Raw genomic sequence first — 25,019 nt, 5'->3', positions numbered from 1 at the left:
GATGGTGCAACAACATTTATTTCAATTGTTAATATATGCTGCATAATTATAACTGTTCTCACTACAATATAGACCAAAAAGATTCCAGTCAGACTTTTATTTGAGGGTATTTTTCAATATTTGTGTGCAATGCACCTGCAATCAACTAACATGAATAATTTGTAAATTCTGATTCCATTTTGCCTCTGAACCAAATATATTTACTTGGGTGAAAGGGTAGTGATTACTTAGATAAGAATATTTCTCTCTGCAATATTTGGCAGATTCTTTCAAACAACATTAGACATGTAAACAACATTCATTCATGTAAAATGTCAAATAAATATTTATTTTAATCTAACATCTTCCATTGTTAACACACCTGCAAATGGAGGTACTGATATAGCCGAGAAACTCTGGAACAATCTCACTAGTCCATATGAAGAGGAAATGTTGCGTGTACCATGCTGATCAGCTAAAAGTACTGGAACAAGTAGGAACCATGCTCCAAGGCAAAGACCGTAAGCCCCAGATAGCCATGCTGCTGCACCGAAACCTCCTTTCGCTGTTGCCAGGGGTAAGAGCAGGACAGACATCCCTGCTCCAAATATGCTATAGGAACAAAAAGGATGAAGATCTCTCAGAATCTTGAAAGTGCAACCCATGCTTTGTAATAATATTGAATAAAGTCATTGTTTATTAGAGAATAAATTGAGATTTTCCCTTGCAATAGCAATAAAAGTATATTGAAGTATCACCATTGAACTGAAGAAAATACATGAAATGCTATTCCTTTATACTCTGAAAATGGCAAAATGAATTAGGTTTTGAATTGTCTGACAGTTAAAAATGCCTAGTCTGGTGATATTATCTCTAATAGTGTGCTTGCATAGACGTAACTTGTGACGCCTAATACAGACACTCTATTTCCACTACTAGATATATCAAATAAATTTTGTGAAGTATCATATTTACTTAATTTAAAGATTGGCATAGATATAAAATGCCTTGTAGGCAGTTGGCATTCACACCTTCCGATATACCCCTTCCGCCTTTCAAACAGGTGCAAGTCAGCCAGAGCACCACAACCTAATCTACCCACGAGGTCGAGGAGAGCAGAAATGGACACAAGCCAGTTGCCTTCATTCCTGGACCTGCCCGAACTGGCGGTGTGAGCTGGCAGGAAGTAGAGTGCGTATGGACAGCCGGCAGACATGAGGGCAACCGAAGTTCCCATGGCCAGGAACTTGGGATCCCGGAGGAGGGTGAGGTCCAGATAGTTGCAGCAACCTCCCGTCGACTCAACCGAAGACGTCGCCGTGACCTCGGACGATGAGCCGGTGGAAGATGCCACACTGACCAAACTCTTCCTGTGGTACATTTGGTCTGCTCTCTTCTCGAGTTCCATCAACCCTTCGGCGGTGGCGACATTGGCTGGCTGCGACACCTCTGCGCATACAGCAACGCCTCCCAGGAGGAAGCCGTTGGGGACGCTGACCTTGGGGGTAACCGGAGCACCGGGGCACCCTTGGTCCTGCTGCTTGCCCCCCTCCCTCGACTTGGCCACCATCTCTGCGGCATCAGAGGCGACCGTCGGGTGGGTCTTGTCGAGGGTGCCGGCGTTCAGGATCTCGTTCCTCAGAGTGTCCGGCACAGTACCTTGGTTGTCCAGGGTGCCGGCCCTCCTCGCGCTCGGTCGGTGGAAGTCGATGCTGATGACCGGCTCGCTCCCGAACTGGGTGACGTACGTGACTCCCTCCTTTGTGACCGGCTCGAACATGGACTCGGTCATCGACGTTCTGGGCGTACCGCTCTCCGACACTCTGACCTCCCCGTCCCTCTTGGTATCCTCGTCCTCGCTGGGCTTGGAGGTCATGGAGGATGTGAGTTCCTCAGTCGTGGCTCCCTTCCCGTCTACCCCCTCGTCCTCTTCCCCTGACCCCGCCTCTTCCTTGAGCTCCTTCTCGATGTTCCCATCCAAGCTCTTCCTGGTCGCCGTCGTTGGCTTGGCTGGCTCCTCCGAGATGGACGTGATGGACGGTCTGCCGATGGACTTATCCGCCTGCGATGACCTTCGAGTCAGCGAGCCCTCGTCCGCGCTCGCCTTCCTCGTGCCGGGAGCTGAAGACGCCACGGTCGCCGCCGCCTCCCCCGTCGCCTCGCTGGCTTCCGTCGGCTTGGCCACGTGCGCCGAGAGGGCCAGGGCCCGGTCGTCTGGCAGCGAGACCCTGGCGTGTGCCTTGTTGTCCCCCCCCTTCACGGCACCCGCGCCGACCGTCCCCAGGCTCCCCACTCGATCCGTAGGGTGCCCCGCGGGGATGCCGTTGGGGACACCCCCAGGGGCGTCGGAGGGGGCGGCCGGGGCGCAGCACTTGCGATCCGTCCTCTCCGAGGGCCCGGCCCGGTTGTGCAGTCTCCTCTTCTCGGGCAAGGCGGTGCGGAAGGAGCGGAGGATTGAGTCCCCTAGACCCCCGCCGCCCCTCCGCCTCCAGCTCCCACCCCTTTCAATGCCGTGGATGCTGCCTCGGCTGCTGTCTTTATAGACGCACGTGGAGTCGGTGCTGAGGTCCTCGACGGAGTGGAGCAGGGACGAACTGCGGACGGACGCCGGCCGCCGGACCCTCATCATCTCCCCGATGGCGTCCTCACGCTCGGCCTCATCCTCGCCCTCCTCCAGATGGTCGTTGCTCCGGATACCGATCTCCTCATCCTGGAGCCTCCTCCGGTGGCCTTGGAACACGGCGGACAGGCTGAGAGCGGAGCTCACGGCGGTTCCCTGGAAAAAGGTACGGTTCGAGATCTGCTCGAGCGTTGGCATTGGAACCTTTTCCTCAACTTGGTTTTGAGGTGTCTGGGGCGATACTTGGGAGGCATTGGCTGTGCCAAATTAACCAGTTTTTTAAGGCCAGAAAATGGGAGGGCTTAGTCGTAATTTTATCTCAGAATTTTGGGAAAGTGAGAATAAATACATTATTCCTGCTAACTTATGAAACAAATTATGCTGTGGAATTTCGCTGTCGATAAACGTAATTTTAAAATCTTTGATACCGCGGAGATTTGAAAAAATCGGTTTTTAAAGTAGATCGTTGGATTCAGCATGGTTTGATGATGCTGTAGGGGCTTTTGAGTGTGCCTATGAATGGAATGTTTTGTGGCCCAGTACAGATCTCATATAGTTGCTTCTGGAGACGCTGGCTTAAAGTCGGGATAAATTCTGAACCAAATGACTCTTCATGCGCAAACCTTTGAAACCCAACTTTGCATCAAATTGTTTTGAGGTCATTGATTGAATTGAGCTCTTACGGCTAGCAGTATTGAATAAATGAAATGATTCCAATAGCCGTAAACAGTTTACCTTTCAAAACAAAGAACAAATGAGAATAGTTAGTAGGTTAGTCTTTCACTTCAACTTGTGTTGTCGTGACGATTCACCTTCAGTACTCTGAAGAGGGCTACCTTGTGGCCGAAATACGCGTATTCATATCCACCTTTCTCATCCCTTTCCTTTTTTTACCTTTTACCCCATCCTTTGACTTGTAGCGTTAGCCAACTAACCTCATTTGTGCTTTGTTTTGAAAGGTAAACTGTTGTACGGCTATTGGAGTCCTTTCATTAATTCAATGGTTATAGGTGGATTAGACAACAGCGAAAGTAAGATTGAAGGAATATTGTTGAATGACCTATTCGGGTTGGTGAGAGGGAGGGGCAAACGAGAAGCTATTTTGGCTTGAAAACTGAATGTGGAGAATGGAATTAGGAAAGAAAAGCCATTGCATATGGCATTTGGGGATGTGGAGTAAACCATAGATAGTGCTAAAGAAAATTGGAGTTAAGTTTAAGGAAAGAATAGCAGGGTGAAATTCGTAATGAGATGCGAAGACAGTGATTATGAGTGGGCCATACGAGGATGTTACGGAAAAGAACGGTGTTTGTAAATGGAGCCCACACACTAAATCTCTTCTACATGTCCAGAGGACAGTGGACGAACTCAATGAAAGAACAGAGGGGGAATCGATCGTGCCAGGACGTATGGTCCCAATACTTTGATTCGCTGATAACATCGGGGTTCTGTCATAGACCTAAGAGTAATTAATGGAGATTATTTCAGAAATGAGGTACATTTTGAACGGTCAATACGATTTGAGAGGGACGGGGACTAATTTGGAACGCTTACAGCAGCACTATACAAAGTTATATGAATATTGAAGGGGATAATTGAAGGCAAAACTCATTAACGAAGACCAAGTGGTGTGTGTGAAATAGGTATGGGATATAGTCAGTTCTCGGAAAAAAAAGAGAATGGCAGAGGATATACAGATGTAGATGCATCACGACGCCCACCAATCCAAATGGATTGATGCCGGAGAAGATACGATCATAAAGAATCAGTAATGAATGATTATTTGTCGGAAAACATGTCTATCCCTATCATATGAAATGCCTCGTATTTTTTTCCTTTCAGTTCAGAATTACGAGATGTAAAGGCAGAAGTTAAAGCTGAATTCTTTAACATGCCATCAAGGTTCATTTGTTCGAGATTAAGAAAAATTCATTAACCGGGAAAAAACTAATTTTCGCATCTCATGTTCTTATAAAAGGTTCCGGGAATATAATCAGCAGCTTTCTGCGTAATCAAGATTTCAACAATGGACCCAACCGTCTTAAGGAAGTGAAAAATCTTTGGAATCCATCGATTTTGGAAGTGGAGGTAAAAATGGGCTTTTTCATGACTTTCCCTCCCACACAGCCACAGCAGTGGAGGTTGTTTGATGAGGGAGAAGGGGGAGGTAGAGGAGGAGGAGTGGGGAAGTGAGGGAGCCAAAGATATTTTAGACTTTCGACGAGACGACACAATCCTGGATAAGTTACAGCGGGGCGCGTCATTGAAAATTATCCACACTTGTAACGAAAAATGGACATCTCTAACCTCAATGCTTATGATATCTGAGTAAATAATTGTAGTTTCCTGTATTCTATACTATATAAGTACTCTAAGTAAACAATGGAAACAACTTATGTCCTTAGCGATTGCCTCCCTCAGTTTTCCATTGCCATTCTCATCCGGCATTACCCTCAACATCTCGTAGAATGTCAATATCGACTCGTTGGCTTTCTCGTTTTCGCTGAATTTCCTCATCTGGGTTTATATCTCTCCCCGCCCACAATTCATTGTGCTTGCCTTCCTCTCTATTAAATTTAATTTTTACACCGTGTTTAAATCACACCAAGGTGAAGTTTATCTTCATTTCGTATATTCATGTTTGATCTTTTCATTGCTGCTTCCTCCAATAACTGCAGCGTTATCATGGGAAAATAGCGTGTACGTACATGAATTATCAATCAATTCTATTTTTTTCATCAATCAAAGGTAGCGGATGCCATATCATTTGAATGTTGCTGACGTGGACCATATCGTTGTTATGGAGAGAATGAATACTCTCTGAGATGGAAAACCAGTAGGCATCAGTGTATTTTCAATTATGAACGATTTTAACTCAATTTTTGCGAGCTTTTAATTCTTCAGTAGAGTCAGTTGTGAAGTCAAGTGGACGGGGTATGAACACATTCTTACGCAATAATATCTAAATAGGTAGTAGCTTATTGGTCGCTCCTGTTTGAGGAATCAAAACTCATCATGGATGGATGGATGCTTCTTTTATATCGTTCTATGATGACGTTTTGTATCGTACTTATAAATAGTTAAAATATGTAATATTGACGCTCAAAAAAAGATGTCTACAAGTTTTTACATTATTTGTTTTTTCCTGTGCCACATTATATTAATTTTTAATTAACTTGCTCAGCAATCAGCTTCTAATGTTTTTTTACACACAGTACGAGTATAATACAGACAGAGCTCATGTATAATGGTCAGAGAAGTATAAATTATTGATTTATTCATGCTTTTTTGACCGAAAAAGATCATCTTGGCTCCAACAAATCTCTTTTCTCCCGAAAGTTACTATGCGCGAGTATTATTCATACTTCATGGTCAAAACGAAATTCTTAACTTTCATTTTCATTCCGAATTCTAGCCACAATATTTGGATCGATGTACAAAAATGCCTTCTCTTTTTCTTTAGCTACAGTTTTTTACAGTTATATTTCGTCACTTTGCTTTTTTTGGAGGGAAAAAATTGCATCAAGCATGCATTCATTGCGTTGAAGTTACCCTCGTGTATTACCTTTTAGGAATATAATCTTTGTAATTTAATATTATTGCCAAAGCACCTCACAATGTGCGAGTTTACAGTTCTTACTGAAAGTGAGAAATCCATTGGGAACCCAAACATTAAGAGGATAGGATTGCTGCATTGTCCAGTGCGCAGACCACTAACGTCGAGGACCGGAGTTCACTAACCCGACGATGCAGTATTTTTGAACGTCGATTCAGGCTTAATGTCGATCTCCCGAGGATACATAAAATAATTTGAAGGTGTACTATCAAATTGATCTTGACGTCAACCTTTCAACTCCCGAGACCATTTCTTGAACGAGTATATCCATAAAATTTAAACGAAACGACAATACAACGCCCTACAATAAACCTAGATGTAAAATATGTCCTACTTTCAAAACCCGGACTCCATGCCTCTCCCACCAATTCCCTACTCCTCATGTACTTCCAGCAATGTAGTTTACCTTCTGAAGTGCCAGCTATGCCCTGCCTTTTATGTTGGACAGTTTACCACACCACTAAATATTAGAATCAATAACCACCGGCCCTCATCCCTGACTGGGATGCTCTAAATTCCAAAACAAACCTCCGAACACAACACTCATTTTGATACATGCTATAGTTTATCCATTTTAGCATCCCTCCCACCCTCTGACCCTCCGCTCAAACTCAAAAAAATAGAACGCGTTTATCTAGCTTCTTGGTTCTTGAAATGAACCAGGTATTAGTATTAGAAATTAATTACCCTAATATTCAGATATTTTCATCCCCCCTCCGCTCCAAAAACTTTCCATATTATTCCCACACTTCTCAAAACTTCCCCTCCCAACTCTTCCCCTTGTAAACCTTTCCCAACCTTCCCCTCCCATCCAGCGCTCCCGGCGCTGTTATAACTTTCTTATCAGTTCCTTCTTTCTCTCCCTTGAGAAAGGTGGCTTGACCACCGAAAATTCGAAAACGTGAGTTTATTTTCTTTTATGTGTGCTTCTGTGTTTTTGTTTTTGTCCACCAGTGCTGACTTGATATACATTATTATTCGCATCCGTGAGAATTTCTCATAAGTTAATATTCTCTCCCCATTGAGAAAGGTGGTATCGTACCGAAAATTCGGAAACGTGAGCTTTTGCATTTTTGTTTGCTAGTGCTATCTTTGTGGATAAAATATGTGTGTGTGTGTATATATATTCTAAGCGAAAAAGCGAGAGAGCGCTAGCCAACAAAAACACCGAGAAAAACACAACAAATGACACTGACACGTATTCCAATAATTTATATTATGTGTGTGGGTGTATATATATACACACGTATATATGTATACATTCATACATCTATATGCATGTATGTATATATATATATATATTGTATTTATCTCCCCCCGTCCTTATCTCCAATACTTTCCGCATTATACCTTGTTATTGTTGCCTGAATGTTCAAATGACCAGTAGGTAGTTCTTGATGAGAAATGAGTTCCCAAGTACTTAATGAGAACAAGGGCAAGACCAATACAATTTACGGTTGCGTAACTTGTATTGGGTATTCCGATGTTCCTTTATCAATTCTCTGTTTTCCAGTACAGAAAATGCAAGCCATAAAAATAACCATGATACTAGTAAAATATAACCATTCCTACGCGTCATGTTTTATGCTGGAATCAAATTCAGGACTGAATGTTGTGAGAAAGAGGTGAAGATTAAGGAAGAGACCTTTGACACGATTGGAACAGAATTTATTCAGTATTGAAGAAGGAGATAACGTTAAGGGAATCAAATTCAGGCTAGCGGAAAGAGCTTTGAAAGAAAACTGAAAACGATGATCAATAGTGTTTGGGAATCATACAAAACCCATCTGTATTTAGCACACGATATTTTGATGAATGTGTGAGATATCAGGATCTTGAAATGTGGAATAAAATTAGCGCCCAAATTTGATTTCTTTTCTTTATGCTCGTTTGTCTGTTACCATGTGGTAACTGTTAGGCGGGTGCAGTTGGCAAGCTACAGGAACTTTCTCGGAAGAAAGCATTTAATGCCGTGTGTGTCTGTGCGCTTACGAATATCGGCGCTCCAATTTTGCGTCCCCAGGATTTGGGGCGGCGAGTGGACAAACGAGGGCAGTTGACGGTCGATGACTTCCCCACTCCTGAATTTTTTTTACGGATCCGCACTTGGACCCGTCGTCGATGAAGTAGAGCTGCGATCAATGAATTTCCCTTTCTCACGATGCTAAAAATCATGCCGAGCTAAAGGAATTACTTAGGAGTCATGGAAATTACTCATGAATGCGGACATTCATGATTGAAAATATGCCGTTTATCCCCGCGGTTGAATGACCAATTTCTTCGAGGAAATGAGGGGAATGGGCTTATCTGGAGATCAGAAGAATCTCAGTTCTTTCCTCCCCGCGTTTTATTGGCTTACTTGGAGGACATAAAAATAAATTAGTGGATTTCTTTCTCACTGCTCTACACCTGTTAATCCCGCGCTAAAATGGTTACCAATAGCCACCAAAAGCAGAATCATTTCATTTGGTTTTTTTTCACTGATACAGAAAAGCATCAAGAAAATTAAACTCTTTGTATCTATTTATAGATTTCAAAACTACCTTTTTCAATTCTATGGAATTGATATTACGAACTTGAATTCTGTCCAAACTAGCCCGGCTATTCTAATAGCACACAAGTCGCAGTACGCTCCGGCAACCGCTGCGTCATTCCAATGCGGCAAAATTTAAATCTATGGTGATAAAATCCCAGTTTTTGTGAGATGAAGCACTCATTTAATAATAATAACAATGATAATATTTCGTCACGAAACAAGTGTTATTATGGTTTTGCGAACGTTGATCACAATATTGAACGATTTTTCGAAACATGGGTCTAAGTATCACACCAGGAATAAACACATTTAAAATTTGAAAAGCCGAGCAGCCAAATCAATGATTTGTCGATATTTTCTTGATATTACATACCTATACCCAAGGAGATGGTTATTTCAGAGAATTATGTACAATATCTTACCTAATAGCATTGAACGCGACCACAAATTTCTGCAACTCAGGGTCCAAAAGTTATATGTCACAATTGTCATGGTTGAGATCTTCGCTACAAGGGTCCTAGAACAGCGGTCTCCATTAACTAAATACAGGCATGAACCAAGTACCTCAAGTGCAAGGTGTGCTATGGCCCTCAAATCCGGATACCACCGTCAGGTCTTGCGTCGCCGCAGTAATAATTTTTTATATCAATTAACCGATTTTGTTGACTGTATGTCTTATCCTTTAACTTCAATCTAGGAGTACACGTATTTCCATGTCTATCTATGCCCACCAATAAGTTGGCTGGAATTGCATTCACATGAAAATTAATTCAATGGGTAGATAGACGCTCAAATGCCATTAATATTTCGGCAAACATGAAATCTTTGTGAGATGGAGTAATTTAGTCAGTGAAACAGTTTCCTCTGAGGCTAGAGGATTCAGAGGGGGGAGAGTGAGTGTGGAACAGAGGAGGAGAGGGAGATAAAATGGTGTGCAAGAGGAAATGACTGCTATCACCATTATTATTTAGCAGATTCCGTTACTTTCGTAGTGGTAGTATTTTAGGGGAGGCGGCCGATAGCTGAGGTCATTTGCACCATAAGGGATGGACAGGAAAGGATGAAGGGTGGAGAGAAACCCGGCGTCGGCATTAGCCTACTATTTACGAAAGGCGCCAAAGGGTCCGCAGCTTAACGTCCCATCCGGCGGACGGCGTACTCACTCAAAGTGCTCTCCACAAAGCACCTCAAGTAGGGATCGTGATACCTCTGAAAAATATTCAATATTTCCGGGATTTGAACCCGGGCCTTCTGGTTGGAAAGCCAGTACGTCCCCCTGCGTGACTTTCGTATGATTTCGAAAAGCTTCGAGTAGTCCGCTAAGTACCACCTCGCGAGTTCTCCCCTCAGCGCTGCCAACTGGTTGTTGAAGGCTTTGATAATTGAAAATACAAGAGAGGCAACATTCAAGAGGTTTTCAGTGGGAAGCGGCGTGGTTGAATAGCAGTGGATGTTTAACTTAAATTTGGGTATTTTATTTCCATCCCATCGGATGGGATCTCGACCCACGTGTACCTAAGTCTTATCGGAAAAGGAGGGCAAAGTGGAAAGGTGACTCCTTCCCCAGCCCCCAGAGAAGCCTCCGCTTAATGGAAATCATGGTTTGCACAGAATGAACAGCGTGCAGGTCAGAGTAGAGCCAGGGTTCGTTCTGTGAGGTCACCATTTTCCTTAGCCTCCGGCGAACTGCGAACGAAAATTTCGTTTCGAAATCTCTCATATCCTCACCGATGTGTTCACAGAGGTCTTCCCCCCCTCATGCCGTCTGGATGCGTGGCCAGGAGGGAGCACGTCCTGCTTCGAAGACAACTGTCAAACAGCCTTCAAAAGATAAGGAATTCTTGGGTGGCATCGCCTTGTCCCGATTCGGCTCCATCTAATGGGCAAGTGTCCTTCGGAGGAAAATGTTCTCGTGTCGAATCGAATCGACAGGGTCAAAACGCCGAGGCTACCCAATATCCAGTTCACTCTCGTGGGTCACGATTACATTTCACTCACTCAAGTCTGTTGTCAGTTCAGGATTGACTGGGCGCCACTCAGTTGCCTGGCTCTGGCCCACATCGGATGATATAGGAAATAATAGGTTCTCGGGGGGCAGGCATACGTGAATAACAATTCTTCACTTCGAACCAAAAGAGCCTTGTATATACACCTATACATTATCTGTCCCGTCATCACCTACGCCGCTCCTCTTTGAGCGCACGCTTCCAAGACCAAACGTGTGCACCTCACCCTATTCTAAAATACAATCATAACATATAGTTCAAGAAACAAGCCCTAAACGATTTATGACCCACGTGCTATCAAATAACATTTTCATTTGAACCCAGCAGTGGAGAGCACGAAAGTATGGCTGGGACCCATGACACGGTGGGGACGGAGAGAAAGCGTTTGACGAGGGGTGGGCGTTAAAAGGGGAGAGGGAGGGACGCTGGTTTCCTCTTTTTACTCACGAGCATGGTAGCTTGTTTACTTGTACATCTGCTAATCCTTTTACATCTATGAAATGAACTTCCCTCGATGGGCGGCATTCTAAGTTTGGGCTCGTCCGAAGGGAAATCAGTCACTGTGCGTGGCGGCTGATTGACACGTTCTCCCCGTACTTATCTCCTCTCGCGTGACGACATCGGTCAGGTTTGCGCGAATTGAATATACCCGCACGGCGCTTCGAATGCGCCCCTCGTCCGATGGAGCCTCGCAACCAAAGCCGTGGAATATTGGCAGTCTCACCTTGTTGGGTTTCCTCTTCAACAGCACAACGGTGCTGGGATCCGTCGACCCGGTCCTCGGGACGGAGCGATGCAAGTTCCTGTGTCTGTGGTGGTGTTTGTGATGGTGATGGTGGTGGTGATGGTGGTGATGGTGGTGGTGGTGCTTCTTGTGGTTCTCGATGGGTCGAACGATGTTCCCCACGTGCGGCGGCAGAGACGACGACAGCTGGCGACTTGAGTCTCCCATCAGTTCGAGGCTCGCTTCGCATCGCAAGGGGAATGAGGTTAGAAACGGGAGGTCGAATGGTAGTATATAAGAAAACACACACATACACATCGTTAGCACAGTATAAAGGTCCAGGGCTCCTCATTTCAAGTATTTTGCAAGCATGTCTTTCCACAGGCAAGGGGATAATCAATACTTTTGAGTGTCGCAGGAAAGACTGATTTTGATCAAACCATAATGTAATGATTCGCATGCAGAATAGAGTTTTAATTTACCGATGTTATTCAATCAAATTGATTAATACCCATTAAGTATGAAAACGGTGAACTTTAAAAACATTTGTTTATTAAAAAATTGAATTGTAAAATAATGCGGAAAACCACAGACAACCTTCAACAGAAAAAAACAGTTAATGTAAGTTCAAAGTAATTAATATTATTTATAGCTACTTAAATTTATTGTGATTGCCTGGAATTTTTGATAATATTTCTAATTTAATTATTCCTTGTCACCATGCATTTAATTTTTATTTTTTCAAAACTTTCTTTGGTAATCTATGGATAGCATCGAACTCTATAATATGAGATGGATTCTATCCATCCATGATCTCTAAATTTTTACAGATGATTAATCAGACACGCAAAAATTGAAAACAAACTAAATAGATTTTATCTTATCCTGAATAATGGCTAAGTTTTGGACGAGGTTCAATTTGAAATGCTTTAGCTATTCGAAAATCGATAAGGTTATGCTTGTTTATATGCTTTCCCCAGCTACAAACTAACTTCCGAGTTCCTTATTCAATTATTGGTTTGAGTATTCAGAGTCTGATGAACTTCAGTGCAATAAAGAAAGATAACGAAGGAGGGTGGTAATGTGGAGACCGAAGTGGCTGGGCATCTCCGTGGATTTCCCCAAAATAATTTCCTCTTGATCGGAGATAAGCTAAGAAAATTTGACTGTAATCACTCTCTCTCCAATCAGCTGAAGGTTCCGTAGATAGGGTAAGTTGTCTCCATCCAATCTATAATTGTGATATTTTAATCATTTCTCCCGTGATTACCTCTCTGTCGAATTTCTTTGTCGAAAGTTTTCTGTTCGGAATCTTGGCAGACCAAGAGATTAGGGGCGTCACGGAGTTTTGAAGGGGAAATTAACAAACGGATCGGTTCAAAGGCTCGTCTATTAAAACCAATTTCTTCGAATTCTAATAAATTTTTCCTTTTTTGTCCGATGACGGCGCAGATGAGTTTCCTGGCCCTTACTCAGTGTCCTACCGTACAGGTGGGTTTAGTTTATTTCGGATAATAGGCTGGGTGATGCTTACCCGTAGGGGGACACGTGCTGGAGCAGTAATCCGGATGTTAGAAAGGGCAGCGGGGAAGGGGGCCGATTTCCCCTCCTCCATCCGAGTAGGCAGACTTGTTTGCATCTCCTTACATATGCTCATGAAAACCTACTCCCCTCTTTGAGCAGAATTTTCGACTTTGACTCGCCCGAACCGAAATCCGTCCCTGTACATGACGTCTATAGCTCACACGATCCCCTCAAGTTTCCCCCCTCTCCTGCACTTATTTCCCCTTTCGCGTGACGTCATTGGCCAGGTTATCGCGAACGGTCTTCAAAAGGGTTCCTAAACTTGTTCAATTCAAACCTTCCTCAGCCATGTACAAATTAAAAGCACTTTTCCAAAGTAAATATCAAATTGACTAGCTACTGAGAGATATAAAAAAATATGAAAACCCGAACATTTAAAATGTGTGTGTGTGTATATATATATATATATATATATATATATATATATATATATATATATATTAGTAGTACACGATAAATAATCAGTGGGATTACTGCTAAGAGATAATATCGCAAGAGTTTTAAGAAAAAGTTGTCATTAGGCGTTTATCTACGAGATAAGTATTGTAATAGTTTAATTTACTTACTACAAGAAAAGTCAAAGGAACATCTCAATACAATAACGTACTCTTGACAACTGCCGCGTAAATTTCAATCTAGAAATATTTAAAATTTTGGTTTTCCTCTTTCATATTTTTTTGTAAAATTTTTGACACCTCCCCTCGCATAATTTTGTTCCTCAGCAAAGAAATCATGATCGGCAATTCGAGAACCACTAGATTACCTTGCAATTGGTTTTAACGTAGAGCTAGAGTGTGGGGCATATGCTGTTATTAACGGAATAAGAAAAAAAGATTACCTGCATCTCAACGCAGCATTCATATCCGAAGCGAAACTCGAATTCCTGACTTGAACCGACGATTATTCGGCGAGAGGGTTATCCACCAGGCCAACCGGATATGCTCAAACTCTTTTGACTAACCGCACCAAATATTATAACTTATAGCAATATCGTCCATCGATTACCAGATTATTAATGAATAGAGTGGAAAAGCATTCATGACAACATCAATTTCGAAAGGGTTTAGCCAGGAAACCCAGGGAAATGTATTTGGAGTGCCATCTTTGGAAAATCAATACCTTCCGTCGCGGTTATCCCCCGGCTCACGCAGTCCTGGCTTCGTTAATTGGTGACTGGTTATGTGAATAGGCAATGCCTGAGCCATTTAGCATTTGTGGTATTCAGTAATTACCTCAAAGGGTATATACGGAATTGAGGCCAAGTCAGGTCAACAGAATAACGAAGTGAATGTAAAATACGGTGTAAAATGAGAATTATAATTTTTCATAACGTTATTTTTCTAACTTAAAATGGGATTTTGAGCAATTCAACGCGTTTAGGAACTTTTAATTGTCTCTCTCTTGATTGAATTAACTTTCATTTATTTTTGTGTCACCAAATTGAATCCAGTAATATCGGATACTTTGTTGAGTTGAATTTAATTTCAAATATCTGAAAACACGAGAAATTAAAATCATAGTATTCCTTACTGTCTTGTCTAAGCATTTACAAAAGAAAGATGAAACTAAAAGGAGTTAAAGGATGCAATCAAAATATGAAACGGATTCATTCAAACTGCCAAGTTCGAACTTAATCAACTTTCACCATTTCTTCACATAGCCAGTGAGTAATTTTTATATCATGTCAGTAACCACATCACATAGGTCTTATCTACCTCCTAATCGGCAATCTTAGTTTATCTTTAAATATTAAGGCATGGCACTGGATTGATGCTACGGTGTATTAAACTTGATAGAGTCAAATATATTTAAATGGTCGATAGTCTTTATTGTCTACGTCAATACAGAAAAGCTCTAGAAAAACACGAAATATACCGGATTCCATTATTCACAAGCTCCGCTGACAATTTTTTCTCTGCTGCCAGAATAAATGCAGGCGTGGATTGTGTATTGTAATGTTCATGTTGGTCACTTCACCTAAATTTCAACCTTCCTGGAAATTCATCCACTTCATATTCAGCTGGAATCACGATAGAATTTTGCTTTTCCTGCTCTACTATGAGTCCTTGATTAATTCATAGTTCTCTTGGGATGTCGAAAGCCAATTTACTCTTTCCCTAGACTGTAATTCGTATCTATGCGGCAGAGTGCAAGAATGATCACATTTTATTGCCATCACTGAGGTAGTTCTAATTATTCGGTTTTTGTGGTTCTGTCCCAGTGGTCAATTTTTGGGATGGTTTAACATTTCAGATCACTAGCTCATTCTATTAAGTAGTTATCTCTAGAGACAACAACAAAAATACGAGTGTTTATGATTCGCTCTTTCTTGATTTCATTTGTATGAACGCCTGTTCATACAAATGAAATGCTCTGCTGTTCTTGTACGTTTCAAATCTAGCAATGAGGAATTTTTATGAATATTTTGACTACTCAAAAAGAATGCCAATTCTAGGGCAAATTAGTTCGTTTTGAGTAAGGGGTAAAGAGTTAACCAGTGATTACGGTTATGAAAACATTAATAAATATATTTCCAAACTTCAAGTCGCACGTTTTGACCTCAGATGTTTATTTTTTACGATGAAGTTCCTTAGGAAGTGAAAATAGTACACCAAGATTCAATAATCAAGAAAGCTATCGTATTTGTATATAATAGTCTTCATAGCACTACCATGGGACAGAGAAAACAAAGGAAATTTTTGAGTTAATATTTAGTGGTGAATCTTAATTTTGAAATTTGATTTTTTAAATAATGTACTACAAGTACATGATTTTATGTTATGCATTTACCTGCTTTAATAGCTCGAATAGCTAGCTGATTTGTGATTGGTGGCGAATATCATTTTCCCCTATCAGAAAGGGTTCTGGTAAGAGAAATTGCATACTTTGTAGGGCACATGGCGATGTGAACTTCGTACACTACCTAATGCCGTTAATATCTCTGTGGAAAATGTTATAATATACTCAGGGGCCTCTGATTTTTATTCATCGTTTTTAAGAAAAATAACGTCAGCTATAAAATGATCCAAATTAGACGTATCTTCATTTAAAAAATCATTTTTGTACTTTGAATAAAAAATAACAAAACAATAAAATTTTCGAGGAAACATGGATTCAATCAATATGTGGAAGTCTCTAAACATCATATAGTATTGCTGAGAGAACTTTCAATTTTCTCAAAGTTTGACTATTTCCTTGAAGAGCTACGATCTGTTACGATTCCTTTTCATCTTAATGATATACCATTATATATTTGAAGTGCCATCACCTAAAGCGGTTTATATACAGATTATGACTGGGGATATGATAAAATATAGTATTCCGCAGGAAAACTATAAAAAATCGTTTTTTTTGTATTCTCAGGGAGAAAAAGCCACCGAATATGGTTTCGATATAACCCTTTGAGAATTATAATAAGCGTAATTCGAACCTTTAACCATCTTGACTGAAATTTCAGATGCATAAAGTTTTAATGCTACAATCGTCACTATGCGCAATCACCCTTCAAAGGAATATAATGAAATTAAACTTTATAGTAACATTTTAAAGGCAGAAAACGTGTCATAGTAATGAAATGCATAGCGTGAAATTTTACGAAGGCTTAATGGTGTTAACACACTTCGCCGAAATTGGGCGATCTGATATTGGAATCATTTGGAACAAAAAGATCTTTTCGAGGCGAGTATAATATTTTACGAGAGATTTATTTTATTTTTCTCGTAATATACCTAATTTTTGCTGTTCATTTCATCACTATAAAACATATTTATTTGGAGCTCGATTCCGAAGAGTGGGTATCATGTAACATTTTCACAGAATAAATTATTGGGCTCTTGTGCATGCGGAGTTTATATTACAAAATTTTTACTGTCATATATACCATATTTTTTGACTGGAGGTCTTCATATTTATATTCCCCGAGGAAAGTACATTAACCATTGATCACAGATAACGTGATATTTTTAAATGTCACACGATGCGTTAAATGATATCCTTTGAAATTTAATAGAACTTTTACAGATGAATTGTACTTAAAAAATACAGATCGGGATGTTGTGAAGAAAAAATCTGTTTCTGATCAATTTGACTGAACTCATCATTATTTATTGACCGAATTTTGAAACATACCAACTCTCTTCTTGGTATCATGCAAATATATTTTTTTTTAATGTTTCGTAAAATGGAGAAAAATCGTTTTTTTTTCAATAAAATTTTCGGGCTTTCGACCTTACGGAATCGAGCGTCATGTTTGGGTGGTATGGTGTGCGCTGCCGTCGACTCACCGGTCACTTCGGCCAGGCTCTGCAGATCCCTCTCCTTGCAGGCACCGTGGGAGGCCCAGCCGCCGGTGGAGTATGGATGCGTGGCGTCGGCGGCCGCGGACTCAGAGACGCTCCGCTTGCCCTCTGTCCTCCTGGCAATCGCCTTGGCGATCTCGGCGGCGCTGATGCTTTGCGGTGCGCTCCTCCGGAGTTCCACGAGCACCGGCGGGAGGGGTCGCGGGGGCGGCGGGGCGGGTCGCTTCCCCGCGGCTTCGATCGGCGAGGGTCCTGCGTTTATACGACGGTCCTCTTAGCGAATACAACTGACCCTTGCATACAACACACAAACCGATCGGTCTCAAAGACATCGCCGCCGACTCTCCGCGGTAGACACCCCTGAGAGACAAGCTAACGAGCGAACCGGAAGTGCCCGGCGGGGATCCCATTTGAAAAAAAAGGACCAACATGGATGAGGGTACATAACAACTTCCCTGCCTTGACCCCCTTTCACAGATCACAGCTTCGCGGGCTAACCTGCGATTCACTCGTGCTCGACAGATCTCTGAATCTTTCCCTTTTTTCTGAATACAACTTTGTTTTCTTTTTGTCAAAAACGTCCTGGATCCGAGAATCACTGGCTATGTTTTTTTTTCATTTAAAGTACTTCCGAGAGGAAATTGGTCCTTGCCTCTCGGGGCGTCCAAAAGGATAATTCATCATGCCATAAACCAGCCATTAAAACTCTATTTGTTATGCAAGTAACGAGTAAGGTAAAACCTGGTGCATGGGTGCTTTCGTGACGATTGAAACAATCTTTCTTCGTCTAGTAAACTCTGATACCTGGTACCCCAAAAAAATGAGCATAGATATGGCAAGTATATGAAAAATATCTTTTTAGCTTCGTTTCGTGAGTTAAAATAATTGATCTCATTGACGCAAAGCGGCCAAACGAGCAAAAATATCTTCATTTGAATTGCATGAAAATAAACGACTGAATGTACTTTGCGCAAATGATACAGAGTACAGGATTGAGGCGTCTTGCTTTGGGGGTGATAGAGGTTTTCTTCTCAGGACGAGGTATCAAATTAAGAGTGACAGGAAGAAGAACAAAAAGAAACAAATGTATCTCGCTAATTCGATCACAACGATCCACCTCTTCCCGAAGCTGCTCAACCTTCTTCCACCCTCCGAAACCCTCCTCAATCTCTCGCGACAATCATATTTATTTAAATTAATTTTTGTCAAATTTTCTCAAGAGAGAAAGGAGGTTCGCGCCAATCTGATTTGAGCATGAACTTTATCATATCAAATTATATGCAATATCGTTTTATTTATTTTTTATTCGTTCTCAGCATTCCCATGCAATCAAGTCCCTCCTCGGTCGCACAAAGCAATAAGCAATTCAGGTGAGCACGGGATGCATCAGCATCGTCAAAATCGCCTCCCAACCCGCGCCCTCTACCGCGGTGAGCTGCTTATGCGTCGTCGGCAATAGTCTTTGGGGCTCGCCTCTTTCGCCTACACGGAGGAGACATGCTCGGGCTCCGTATTCGGATATTGACGTGCCTTCCAAGTTCGGTGTGGCCATCCCGGCCGTGCCCATCATGAGCATCTCTGTCTTGGACGACGTCCTTCTCAGGGCGATCTCCATGGACCCTCGGGCTGCCGCCTCCTCCTCCGACCGCCGACTCGCCTCGGCCGCGGCCATCAGGGCCCTGTCTTTGGCGTCTTTGGCAGCTTGGATGCGCCTGCGGAGAAGGGAAAAACGGGGTCGGGGACACATCAGAACCCTTGCGAGTCCGTGCCGCGCGGTCCATTAGACCCTCGCGGTACGTATTCACCATCAAGATCCGAAAAACATGTGCGAATCCAATTCAAGGCCGGTGTGAGTGGAATGTCAGCATGAGCAAGAGGGTTTCATTTCGACCTCAGGAATGGTACGCACTGAGAATTTTCATTTTCAATCGGAGTACTTTTAGATACTACGAGGGTCGACTGTGGTAGTTTAAGGGGATGCTACAGAATGAAGAGAAGAAGGGAAAGTTTTTGGGTTTATCCGTTCAAACGTTGATAATTCCTGCATTTCTTTTCTTCTACTAGACACTTGGTCATGGTTGATCCATTTACCTAGACCAAGTCTTCAGTACAGAAGGAGAAATTTAGGACATTAACATCTATGGCACGGGCAATACTAAAAACCCTTGTTTCTTTCATCTACATTTTCTTCAATGTACCGCAAAATTGTCCAGTTGAATGGAATCACTCTATTCCAGTTAACGACTTAAGTTAACTTCCAGTTAACTTCCATTCCAATTTAATAATAAGTTATCTAGAATTTGATAGAATTCTGAAGTCATTTTCGTCATTACGTAGGCAATTACTGTTCGTCTATATATTTTTTTAGTACAAACGTTTATTTAAATATTTCACTTAAGTATTTAATATTGATTATGTAATAACATGAAAATTATAGAAATAAAATAAGTTAACAGCTAGTACAACTATCAATAAAACATGTATTGGTATGACAATAATATAAACTGCAAAAAATATTGGAAACGTTGGTGAAAAAGGTAAATAGTTAGACGTTGACAGGACATCTTTGATATATGTAATTGTATTAGATTGTTTATTGTTACCTTATAATTGGCCGTCACTATTCGTCATCCACTTGATAGGGATTGTTAAATATCACAGAGCTGCTTTATGTAAGATGAGATTGGATTAATTTAGCTTTGAGAGGCAATGCTTTTGTTTTTATGTTTTCTCTCATATTTTCTAATGTTATACGATGCATCTGGACTGGGTAGGTTTATGTGATCTGAGGAAAAATGGAGATGTATTGAGGATAAAGTATTAGTTACAATGATAAGAAATTAAATCCTTCACTCAAAGTACTTCCTAAATGGAATCCAGATATCCATCAGTATATTGCAAAAAAAACCACAAATTTGGGGATAGGCAGGCGAAGTATTTACGGGGATGTAGTGAACTAAAAGCGCTTCCACTGATACCGAGTCTAGGTATTATAATATCATTCCACCCTTCTTAGTAAATTTGCTGGTTATTTTTTTGGAAATGGTCAATATTCGTAGGGTTATTTAGTTTCAACTTCCCCATATCCTTGATATGATGCAAAAGAGTGTGAATGTAAGAGTGTCGCCGATAAAATGAAATTTTTCAAAATAAGATCCCATTATGTGTCCAGATGACACGCCTCAGATGAGTGGGGTGGACCTACAGCCAACCCTATCATTTGATGATCCGTTTTCGCGTGATGTTTGCACAAACAAAGAGGCAAAATTAAAAAATTTCATTTAGGAATATACATCATAGGAATGATTTTTACGTAAGAGACACATGCGTGCGTGTAAATGGCTTGTATAATAAACCCCTCTCTCATCTGTTCCTCCTCAACCCCGTCTCTGAAAGGGAAGATTCAGCTAAGGAGGCTTCATCGCACGCGATCACCGAAAATCCACGGAAATTCACTCAAGACAGGTTTTTCTCGGCACAGTGACTGCTTCATGAACATTTTTTATTCGGGCAAGACTTTATTTAAGTAAACCCTTATAGCTAATAATCGCTGCTCGAGATGATGACGGAAACATGGTGGTGATTGCCCTCCTCGGTTTTGTGTATTTTTTGCGACTTCACTCACGTAGATCGACCTCATTAATGTTTACAAGGGCGAACCCATCGAGGCGCTCTCATGCCGTCGCAGATTGCGAACAAACTTTCATTCCGCCGGGCGCAGAGAGCTTCCTTCCCCTCCCCGTCTTCCCGGAGTGCCGTGGGATGTTGACTCAAGATGTAAGTAGACCCGCCGCCGTCCCCCCTTCGTCCTAAACCCCCATCCACGGCACGGAACCCAGTTGGAATTGTAAATGACATTTTTTCCCCCCAGAATCTCACTTCTTGTCGTGTTATGCCTTTCGCTAATGTAAAGATGACCGAAATTAACATCCCTTGTCCCGCTAGAAAAGCCCGCGGACACTGCAAATTATGGCAATTATGCTCTTTATTTCTTTCTTAGAATGTCTAATGTGTAAGAACCCTTTGTTGGCTAGATATTTTTTCTTGAAGGTATTAATAATATATGTCTCGGTGGAAGGATGACTTTTCAAGACAAAAACTGGAGCGAAGAAGTGGAAAGCTGACATGGCCTGATTTCGATACGAAAAGAATTATTTCGCTTTTCGCAAGGACAAAATTTATACCTCACTGTTTGATAATGGCCTACTTCTTATTATTTTAGACTTGATGGTGTGTGTGTATTTATATATATATATATATATATATATATATATATATATATATATATATATGTATATATATATATATAGTTATATATAACACAAATAGAATAGAATAGTAACATTTAAAAGGACACTCACATTTACCGTGTGAGTGTCCTTTTAAATGTTGCTATTCTATTCTATTTGTGTTATATTGTGTCAGCCCATTATTGTGCCGCTCGTGTGAGTTTTTCCGTTCAATCGTTATATATATATATATATATATATATATATATATATATATATATATATATATATATATATATAATGGGACGGCACAATAGAACACAAGTATAAAGCAACATTTAACTCGGAGAAGGCCTCTGAGACAAATTTTCACTTGGAGAAGGCCTCTGAGAGGGCCGAAAGCTCGAACAATTTACCGTGTGAGTGTCCTTTTAAATGTTGCTTTCTATTTGTTCTATTGTGCCGCTCGTGTGAGTTTTTCCGTATAATCGTTATAAATATATATATATATATATATATATATATATATATATATATATGCCTCTATATGCCATTTTTTGACCTAAAAATCGTATTTAATAAACCTGATAGATACATGAGATATATTTTTCTGAAAACTTTTAAAATTTAATTTTTATAAATATTCTTGCACCTATAAAAAGAATATGCAAGGAGAGTTTGAATTGAGATTGAGGCATAAAGGAGAATGATAGCTATATCTGCGGTGTAATTGAACAAATGTTAGGAGCCTTTCCTCTTCTCACAGAAGTGCAGTAATATTCCAGCTGATACTCAGTCACAACTGTCTTCCCCCATCCAATTATAACAGCTTGGATCGCAGATAGCGATAGACCACGTTTCCTACACTCGCTTGGTTTAGTTTCTGATGATGAAGAGATTTCGCTTCAACTCGGCATTCCATCAAATCCACATTCATATGCAACACTTTTATCAGGATCAATATCAAGTTACATTGGCTCCAAAATTTACCTCCCGACTGATTCCAAACCCCCTCCCGGCTCTTTTCCCCCTCTTTGAATCCTTTGGCTGCATTACGGAAAGGTCGGACCTCGAGGACTTTCAAACGGCATTCAGAGGTGCAAAAATCAATCATGGATCGAGCTGAATTGAGAGTCACTGTACCATTCTTACGTCAAAAGATATAAAAGAAACGCTAGGGATATTCCAGTTGTCATCCATCGCTTACCCCTTTTAATTAAGGAGCAGGGGCTCTTTTTATCGAGAAGTTTTGAAATAAAAAACAACTTTCACGAAATGAATGTTAATGAACGTTTTAAGGGCTCCGTAGCGCATAAGAGAGCGTTGGAGAATTGAGATTTCGAACGCAGTTTTGCACTGCGCGTCTCATCATAACAGGAGATATTTGCAATTTTGAATTAGTGAAATAACATTGATGGACTCGAATGAACGTACGGGAAGCGAATGAAAGCATGAAACACAGTTTACATGCTCGAATTCGAATCTCGACTCCAGTCACGAAGACAAGTGTGGATTAATGTTTTAGCGCGACGACGATTATCTCTGGTAAAGTTGGTGAATTATTTTTATTATCAAGACTATCATTGTAGACGGTGAAAGTTTTCATATTTTGGTGGCTTTTTTTTTTTAATGAGTCCGTGAAATCGGCGATGGACAGGGATGGGAAAATGCTGCCGACGCACACTCTTACTGGCGGCAACTGAAAATCAAATTCGTGAGTGTGGGACCAATTCACGACCGACGTTACAAGTGGAGTTCGATCGTTAGGCTTAGTCCAACTAGTCTTGATTCTGCTCGTGTTGTTAGCGGGGACGGATATAAAAACCTTCCACCGAAGGATACCGGGTGGGGTGGTATGGTGACCCCCATAGAGGTAGGGTGGTTGATGCGTTATTAACCCGCACGAATGGATAGCATAGCGTGTGAATATGAAACATTTCAGGACTGAAATAATCGTCGCAATGATTTCCTTTCCAAATTTATTAAGTGGATAGTCAAATAAAACCTAATTAATTACAGGACGATTTATAGATTAATAGCATTGGGGCCGGAGCACCTTCTGGTGGAAGACTGTGGTGTACATATTTGGGGAAAAATCTTTGACTTGTATATTGAGAATAATATTACGTAGAATGTGATTTTGAAGCTATTTTACGCGCAAAATTATGTAATGGTAAGTACAGGAATCAGAAGGTTTACATGAAAAGTAACGATAACAATTTTTTCCTGACCTGTGCTTGAACTGCCGAGTTCAGACCGTCGGTTAAGTGTGTGTATGATGGCAGATCGTTTTGGCATGGAGAGCATGACAATGCACACAATTATCAATGCAAATTTGACGATTAGAAAGATCTGCTCTAAACTCGTCACGATTGATCGTGACAGATGACCAAGAGCAGGGTCGATTGTCTGCTTGCAAAGACCTTCAGCAACTGCACCACGACGATTTCTCAATCCCTTTACCGTCCCATTAAGGCACCATCAGGCTATTTTCTATTCCAAAAAGTGAAAAATCCCCTCAAAGGATACCACCATGGGGCCCTAAGTGCCGTCAAAGAAGCTTGCACGCGTATCCTTAAGGACATTCGGGAATCCGCCTACCAGGGAGTCTTTGAGTCGTGGAAAAGCCGCAGGTAAAAGTGTGCCGACGCTCAAGAGATGTACTTCGCAGAATTTGAGGCACTGTAGAAATATCTGAAATTCATTTATTTTTTTACGATAATATTCCTGATACTTTTTATACAAGCCATGTTTAATGAATAGCATGAGAATGAGGGCGTAGGAATGCAGTTAACGGACAAAATGGTCTTGATTGAAGGAAAGGGGTTGAAAGATATGCATTAGCAGTATATTCAATAACAAAAATATGACCTGAAGTATAGAATATACCTTTAAAAAGAGCAAGAGGTGTTCTATTTTGGCAGCAAGATCAGTAGAGATAAAATTAGAAAAAGGGAGATCATAAACAATGAATCAGGCGATGAAGAATGTCTATGAGAAGAAACAACTTGAACGATAGGACAATTGAGGAAAGAAGAATAGGAACTATTTAAATGAACTGAAACTGAAGAATAATGCAATTTAATTTGAATCCTTAGTTTCAAGCTCAACTTTGCAAAATCTCATTTATAGGATAAAATAAGAGCTGTATGAATTTCACGAAAATTATTAAACAGTACGACCACTATTTCGCAATGATAGGATGGAGGGGAAAAGTTGTACCTGAAGTTGCCATGTGTGTCATAAAATGATTCGTCCCGCATTAAATTTTTCGTGAAATCCTCAGCTGCTTCATCGGTTGCCCAAGTGCATACGGTAATCACGGTGGTCTTGGTCAATAATTTGTGCATTTAATTAATGGCGACGATATTGTTCAGACCATGGAATATGCAGATGATCAAGCATAGTTGGTGGAATCAGAAGGAGC

At 41.1% G+C, this 25,019-nt stretch overlaps 1 protein-coding gene across 3 annotated transcripts in view; it reads right to left on the bottom strand.

The window, feature by feature from the left end:
• LOC139690995 (uncharacterized) overlaps positions 1–25,019 on the bottom strand; it is an 80,901-nt gene that overhangs the window by 3,284 nt on the left and 52,598 nt on the right. For all 3 annotated transcript variants that reach the window (XM_071588691.1, XM_071588693.1, XM_071588694.1), the window contains 5 exons: positions 18,894–19,075; positions 17,349–17,615; positions 11,482–11,723; positions 1,011–2,755; positions 362–591 (listed from right to left, as the gene is read on the bottom strand). In XM_071588691.1, the coding sequence (XP_071444792.1) occupies positions 362–591; positions 1,011–2,755; positions 11,482–11,723; positions 17,349–17,615; positions 18,894–19,075 (2,666 nt within the window). The remainder of the gene's footprint in view (positions 1–361; positions 592–1,010; positions 2,756–11,481; positions 11,724–17,348; positions 17,616–18,893; positions 19,076–25,019) is intronic.

The sequence above is a fragment of the Hetaerina americana genome, unplaced genomic scaffold (assembly GCF_022747635.1).
Source record: "Hetaerina americana unplaced genomic scaffold, ioHetAmer1.1.p SCAF_3, whole genome shotgun sequence".
NCBI classification, from domain to species: Eukaryota; Metazoa; Arthropoda; class Insecta; order Odonata; family Calopterygidae; genus Hetaerina; species Hetaerina americana.
The sequence above is the reverse complement of the archived record's forward strand: the minus strand, read 5'-3'. Positions and strand labels throughout refer to the sequence as shown.